This window comes from Varanus komodoensis, unplaced genomic scaffold, assembly GCF_004798865.1.
Source record: "Varanus komodoensis strain SLA01 unplaced genomic scaffold, ASM479886v1 scaffold32, whole genome shotgun sequence".
Classification (NCBI taxonomy): Eukaryota; Metazoa; Chordata; class Lepidosauria; order Squamata; family Varanidae; genus Varanus; species Varanus komodoensis.
In genome coordinates, this window is record NW_025335798.1 from 7128642 (window position 1) to 7136815 (window position 8174).

At 40.6% G+C, this 8174-nt stretch overlaps 1 protein-coding gene across 1 annotated transcript in view; it reads right to left on the reverse strand.

The window, feature by feature from the left end:
- The window catches only part of CNTNAP5 (contactin associated protein family member 5), a 314549-nt gene extending 308575 nt beyond the window's left edge, over positions 1 to 5974 (reverse strand). Inside the window, exons 1-2 of the mRNA XM_044438476.1 lie at positions 5947 to 5974; positions 5657 to 5767 (exon numbers count right to left, since the gene is read on the reverse strand). Coding sequence (XP_044294411.1) covers positions 5657 to 5767; positions 5947 to 5974 — 139 coding nt within the window. The remainder of the gene's footprint in view (positions 1 to 5656; positions 5768 to 5946) is intronic.
- Between the last annotated feature and the right edge of the window lie 2200 nt (positions 5975 to 8174).

The following is an 8174-nucleotide window of genomic DNA, read 5'->3' on the forward strand; positions in this document are numbered from 1 at the left end:
TCAATATTTCCTCAACGTGTTCTCAGATCAAAGATGTGGAACTGAGATCACTAATATTAATGGTGTGTGCTGCTACTCTTGAGCAAATATCACATATGTAGCGACTTAAAACAAAAGGTTACATTACTTCTATAATGGATGAGACAATTATTTAGCACAAAATGCTTTATATTGTGCTTTCTCACTCTTAGATTATCTGGGACTTCCCTATTATAGCATTCCTTTAATACTCAAGAAAAATACATCATATCTGAGGGCTATTTCATGTGATAGTAAGTATATACGAATTATAGATATTTTGAAATATGCAATTTAGAACCCTTGTCATGCGTGATTTCAAGCCACACGAGATGCTCCTAGGAGCTCAGCTGTTCCCTGCCACGTATTTGAGCCCCATTGTGTGCAGACCACTGGAAGGATAATGGAAATGGTCTCGTTTTGTGAAAAGAAATGCCAAATGAGGTAATCGGATATGCAGTAAATCTACTATTTAGCTACAACTACCATTTGTGTCACCATGGCCCTTTCTGCCTTGCGGTGCCCGTTGAAAGGGACCTTTGCTGCAGACAAGCAAAAGGGAACTGCTTAAGCCTTTCCCTTCCTGCCATTTCCCCCTACGACTTCCTGTAATTCATTTCTTCAGCCCTAACATGTTTCAGACGTGTGTTCAGCAGGTCCAGAGAATTCCTAGGAAAACTTTAAGGTGTTAAACTTTAACAGGCTAAATGCATCTTGGAGAAGAGAAATCTGGGAGTTGCTAAAAATGAAGTGGAACTGTTTTATACAAGGAGAAAGAGGGATCTACACAGACACACATAGGATAAGTGTTTTGTCTAAGGATGCCATACTTTATGAACTATTTGTGATTATTTTTATGTGCATCTATTACATAAGGTTGCGTTAAAGGTTTCACATGAATATGGACTTTACATTTTGTATGCATTTCTTCTCCCTCCTTTAAAGAACCTAAATACATAGTTATAAGCTGGGACACACTTGGCTTGACAATACTACAAGCAAGAAAGAATATGGGCTGAATATGAGCCAACAATCTGATGTGTCTGCAAAGCAGGCAAATTCTATTCAGTCAGGACTCATAGAAAGATAGCTTCTAAATCACATGATGTGCTGGTTCCTCTCCACTCAGCATGGGCGAGGCCTCATCTGGAGTAGTGTCTCCAGGTCTGGGCAACACAGTTCAAGAAAGAGGGAGACAAGCTGAGAAAAGTTCATGGAAGGACAACAAAGATGATTAGGAGATTGGAAGCAAAACTCTTTGAAGAGGGACCACAAGCACTGGACATATATAGCCTGGCAAAGAGACGACTAAAGGGAGATATGATAGTACTCTTCCAGTACATGAAAGGTGTTCACACTGAAGAGGGCAAGGATCTCTTCTTGATTTTTCTGGAGTGAAAAACACAGAATAATGAGCTCAAGCTACAGAAATCCAGACTCTGCTGAACATCAGAAAAAACTTCATGGATGCTAAAGTGATATGACACTGGACACAATAACCTAGGAAGATTCTGGGCAATCCCATGGATTCAAGATGAAGCCGGACAGCTGTCCATTACAGATGTTTTAACTTGGAGTCCAACACTGAGCAGGGAGTTGGACCTGACAGCCTCATTGGCTCCTTCAAACTCTACTCTTCTATCACTCTATGATTCTATTATTTCAGAATACTTAAAACCTAATTTTTGTGGGATTTTTTTGATGGAATGAGACTGTTGAATTCCAGTGCTTAAGTCTCAACACTAAGCCATACTTGACAACTGCCAATTCAGACACCAATCAAGAGGTGTTCAGAGTAGAACTGGAAGTGCAATGAAGTGTCTAAGTTGCTCTTTTCCTTTTCCCCAGATGCTCTCTTCTGTGCTACTCCAGAAACACAGGAAGGATTCGATTTTTAAAAGAAAACGAGTGGGCCACTTGCATGCACATACAAGTAAAGCCACTTCTCACGCATAATGAGGCTTGTTCCACCAGACTCAGAGCATTAATTATTCCTTCCTTTAACAACTCAAGTCTGTAAACTTCTTAAATGCAACCATTCATTATTTATTCAAAAGCTTACATTATATTGTGCAAAACACTGCACATTTGACTAATAAACCGCTGCTAATGCAGAACTGGGTCAGGCTTGATTTAACATTGTATATATTACCCTCCCCTCTTTTTCATGTTTGTGCAGATTCTCCAGGCTGCTGCTTTTCTAAATCTGTAGGTATCCCAAAGGTGTGCTATATAGAACATTATAATTTCTACAGTTCATTTACCTGGTAGGAATGCCTTTCAGTAGTTATACTAGTAATGTTCAAAGCCCTTAGGAGACCTTCCATGGGCAAATTAGCATTGTGATCCCAAACTGAATATTTCAGTGAGGATCCATCTGATACCATTAGAGCCTAGTGGTGGTGGTGATGACATCCAGAATCTTTGTGTGGGCACAACTGTCTTACCCATAGAGGCAAGATGATGGCATCACTGTGACCGAGAAAGACAGGTTGTTTGTCTTTTTGCCAAGACTTCAGCTGCAAGGAACCTATTCTGTGTCTCACAAGACTCACCCAAACTTCTTGAGAGATTGAGGCTAGATCTACACCAAGCTTTTATTGTGATACTATAAACACAACTCCCATGGCACATGATGTTGACAGATTTTCAAATAATGTCACAAATCATCAAGAGAGCAACACCCATGGGAAGTGCTCAGGAGCATAGATGTGATGTGGGGGAATGGCAGGACAACTGGACATCCCACAGCAAACCATGCCATATGCACCTGGGATAAGGCATGCGGCTGTAGCAGAACCATGACGAGATCTTAATGAAATGAACTGAGACGTGGTTTCAGTCTGCCTGACCAACAGCAGCAAGGTGGGTTGGCTGGACTGGGCTTGCCTTTCTCTCTCTCCCAAACCATGTTTTGTAGGTATAGATGAGCATATCTGGTTTTACAACAGCCACAAAGGTAGGATATCCACACATTTTCATGGTGTTTATCATTGTACTTTAATGTCATCACTGATATTTTCATTGTAAGCCACCCAAAAATCTTTGTTATTCAGTAGCATTTTCTCTAAACACTTTCAGAAAATGTTATGTGTTTTCAAAATGTGTATTTCTGAAAGTATATACAGAAGTACACAGTTTTCCCCACAGGATAAAACAAAAACGAAACAAAACAAGTCCTGCATGAAAATGAAAACCATCCAAATCAAGCTTTAGAGTAAATTTTGGAGAAACTGGGTGAGCGCAAGCAGTTCAAGTTCTATTTCCCTACTTAAGCTTTCATGTCAAAGTTCCCAGTTCATTATTTTACACATCTAATACCATATCTCATATCTAAGCAAGAAAGAAAGCTAAAGCTGGAACAATTTATCTTTCTATTCAACTTTGTTTTGAGCTGAGCATTAAGAGACCAAAGATCATGTTGCCTGGTCACCACAGACCATCCAGTGGCAATACTCGTGATGCAAGCCATTGTTTGTCAGCACTGCTAGACTTCTTTCTCACTAAAGTCTGCTCCAGGGCTATCTCATTTGTTTTGACTGCAACTGTGCTTCTTATGATCCTATGCAGCCTCTTTTTTAGTATGATAGTCAAATTTTGCTGCATCCAGCTAAATAAAAAGATGTTCTGGACTCATTTGTTCATGTCTGAAAGTTCTGGCTCTTCATACATTTGGAACATCTACTCAATAGGCCCCATGAAAACAAAAACCAAGTAATTTATAACATCAACACAACATTCAAAACAACTTTGATTCCAGCAAATTGGTTTTGGATTATCACAGCACTGGTTACATCAGGGCTTTGTAGACTCACTTGGCACACAGATGACAACTGAGTATTGAGCAGGTGTGAGTGACCATGAGGCACTTTGGATCACTATCTTGACACCCTTGCCAGCTGGTAAGTGAATGCCCAGAGCCTGAAATCAGGCTTGGAGCAGCCCAAGTTCTGAGCTGATTTTGGCTGGGAGAAGGTAGCCTCAGTGCTGTCAGCTAAGCACGCAGACACCACTCAACCCCAACCCCACAAATGCTGGTTGCCATTCCAACATCAGTAGTTTTGTGTGTGTTTACCCAGGCATAAATACATGTTAGACAATCACAACAGTAATCAACCAGTGACAATCTTCTGGTGTACCCCAAGAGTCTAACCCCTTTTCTACTATCTAAGAAAACGATTATGACTTTTGCTGGACGCTGCATAGAATTTCATGTATTGCAGTTTCCCATATGGGCTACTCATGCTCTTCTGCACATGAGAAGAATACGGGAAATGGGAGAGATCAAGGACTGACAGATAGGGAGTAAAGCATGCCTGATGGTTGCTGCAACATACGCAATGTAATTCAGAACTTTTCAGGAAAAATGTCGCTGAAGTATTGAGTCTCTCACCAGTTAAGAGAAGCTACCTGATAAAGGATAAAAGAAGCTATAACACTAATGTAGAATTGCAATACTGTCTAAATGAAATGTCTAAGGTGTTTAGGAACAGATACAGATTACAAGGTGTTATTTTGGGTATGCTTAGAAGGAAGCAAAAGGAAGAGTTCCGTGGATTTGAATTGCATGCTGTACTTCTCCACCAACTAGAAACGTAGATTGAATCCCTAATGTTACTTCAGTGGCATGGGAGGATGTGTGGTATGCCTCCTTTTAACATGACCCTGCTATTAGAAGACCAAAGTCATGTGCAAATAATAGGCAATTTGGCTTCTTCTCTCACTAGCATGATCTTTGAGAGCATGGAAAGCTGCTGCAATGCTGACCAAGCTTCAGTGGCTTTGTGGTTGAGACTGGGATTTTTCAAACATTCTTCTACTGCTCATCTTGTGCCAGATTCCTAATTGCAGTCACTGCTTGCTTTGTTCAAACAAGTCATTTGCACAAACTGAGCAGTGATCAGATTTGGACGAATCTCCTGAATTTTACATAATCCTTCTTCGCAGACTATACTGGGGTTGATTTAATCTGTGATGGAAACCTGTGCACATTAGTATGTTTGTGCAAACTGAACTTGGGTTCAGGAACAACAGGAGCTTGAGCCCATGTTTGACAATTTGCAAATATTTTTGGTGGACCCATGATGGTATTCACTTTTGGGACTTCAAATGGGACTTGCTCTATTATTTTGAAATGAAAAATGAAATGTTCATGCACTCCTAGAGGAAAACAGAACTATTGTGCTCCCCAGCCTAATCCCCTGCAGATGACTTACAGATGCTGCAGATGTCTTACATCTGTGCAGCTCACAGCATTGCTAATATGCCAGTGGACATGCTAGGTAAGAATGATGGGATACGAAGTCCAGGGCATCCAGAGGGGGGCATTACCTTGGGAAGATGACTAGAAATGTAATGGAATCATCATCATCATCATCATCATCATCATCATCATCACCACCACCACCATCCCTTCTAATCTTACAGCCCCTCTCAAGAAGTGCAAAGAGATTCTTCAAATTAGTTTCAGAAGTGAACTTGTACCCTTCTCCACTCTGACTGGCACATTTTTTTTGAACTTGCACTACCTGTGGGGGGCATGAAGGGAGAATTCTGCTTCAGTTGACTGAAGGCTTTGCACTGAATGACTCCAATGCATTATGCATCACAGCAATATTATGACTGCCAGTGATCTTACCATCCCGTCTGATGAGCTTTGCAAAGCTGGGGCTGTGGCTGCTGGAGAGCTCGGAGGAGCTGTCAAAGGCTGTCGCAGGTAGCGAGAGTACCAGAGGCTCCTCGCAATTATCTGCAAAAGGAGAGAAAGTAGAGAGGCATGAAATGGAAAAGAAGTCCAACTTTGGCCCATCAGTTTTCTTTTTTCCAACCTGTCTGATCCCCTGTGTGTTTCATACCAGCTAATGAGCTGCTCCTGGAAGAGACAATGCTGATAATACATGTGTGAACAAAACTGAAAGATAAAGTTACAGTGCTTTGTATGGTTTCCGCAGTTCATATTGCCACAAGGTATGGGCAGGCACTTCAACAGATTTTGAAGTTTTACAACTTCTGGATGTTCTATAGCAACAGCAACAACCAAGGTACAAATATAATCACAATAAATCTAACAAGCTACAGTTAATGAAGGAGCCAACTTTGCTTGAAATGCCATTTAAGATACAGGAGGTAGAACCACATAGCAGGGACTACAATAATGAAACACAAACACGTACACACATGCCTAGCCAGTCCTGCTCTGGAATGCTGTGATGAGATGCCTGAGAACCGCGCCAGGATGCATTTCTCTCTAATTACATAGACTGCATGCCAGAAGGCTTGACTTTACAGGATACAAAGTCAAGTCAAAGTCAAAGCAATACAACAGTGAGAGCAGCTGCCTGGACAGGCTGTGGGCATTCCCAGCCTAGAGACATTCAAAAAGAAACTGGACAGGCATCTGAGTGAGATGGTGTGAATGGGTGTCCTGAAACAGCAGGGGGTTGGGTTTGATGGCCTTCATGATCCCTTTCAACTCTCTAGGATTCTAGGGTCCAGTGAAAGTTTATGAAAATCAGTGATGAGCAACATTTCCACTGCTTCATGTAACTTAACTTCAGGGAAAAGCTAGTATGCCTGAACTACTTTCAGGAACTTACACCTAGCAAAGTTATGTCCAGAAAGCTACTATTCTGAGTGATGAAATGAGATAATGGGGCCAAATTCTTGTCTTCCCAAGCAGCGGGAACTTTCTGTCAGTACTATGCCATCAGATGTTTCCTCAGTATCTGCTGAAAAGACGTTCATGGAAAAATGGGGCATGGGAATAGGACTTCGCAGAGTCTGTAAAGTCTTAAGATGACAATGAAAAAAAAAAATGTGTAGACTTAAATACTGGAGTCTAGACAAATCTGTTCCTCCAACAGAAGCAGGAATATTTCCAGTGGAGCAAATTTCCCTCTGCAGTCTCCTTAAATATGTTCCAGAGCAAATCTGGTGAGGGGGAATGGATGGAAAGTAAGGAGATGTCCATTATGCAAGTGAAGGTCCATTTTTACAACATTAGAAGTCACCCAATAAGTTCAGCACCTGGTATTGATAGAATTAATATTAACAAGCAACATCACTATTCTGCAATGATTTTACTCTTAGTGCTCTCTTTGACACAGTTATGACCTAAAGACAGAGAGTCAGTGGTAATAATTAGATACCAACTTAAAAAAATAAAGAAGACACCAACATTTTCCTGCTCACATCTAGCCCAGAAAGCCAGGCTGAATATAAAGATCTTCCACAGTTTCCAGAGAATCCTCCACCCCAAGGTTGTAAAGGCTTTAGAAAATCTTCTACAGCTAGAGGGTGGCCACCAAGAAGACAATTTTTCAGACTTTGTAAAACCCAGGCATGTCCAGTTGTATGTTTCTAATGGACTACAGCAATGATGATGAAATTTACTGGGGAAAAGCACAGCATATGCACCAACAAGGCGACACAGAACTCTGAATATATCTGGTGTTTTTACTAATGCTGCCATCGTTCTGGATTGCAAAATTTAGAAAGTGGTTATCAAGCACCTGTTAGACCAAAGTATAAGACTGGCTCTCTCACAAGATAGGAAGCATTCTTTAAAGTATTTCAAATCAAAACAATTATGAAGAATGGCTTTCAAATCAGGCTCTTTTATTGGTGTGATTCCTCTGGGAGTGGTGGTGCTTTTAAAAAAGACTGATTTAACCTGCAATATTCTCTGTTCAGCCAGCAAATAATACTTGGTGATGAGTGGGGACATATGTGAGAATTGTTTCTATTCATTTTTGGTAATTCAGTTTACAGCTTCTAAACTGGACATGAACACACAATCTGCTATCAAAGTCTTTACATTTCTGAGTTCACAATATGATCTGCAGACCCCTCAAAACTGTGTATGATGGCATACATGTATTTGAAATATGCACATGTAAAAGGGGGCAGGTTTTTTTAAATATACACAAATGCACTATAATCAACTGGAAAAGAATAAGTACATTTCAAAAATGCATGCAGCTGATGTGTACCACTTGAAAAGTATGCATGAAAATATGCACAAATGTTCATGCCAAAACAAAAATTAGGCTTCCAATGTGATATGGACTTGAGTCAAAAAAACCCTGAGGTAAAATTCAGAGAACTTTCACAAGCTCAAGTTTTGCTGATTTGTGTACCGCTCGTGATCAGCAATA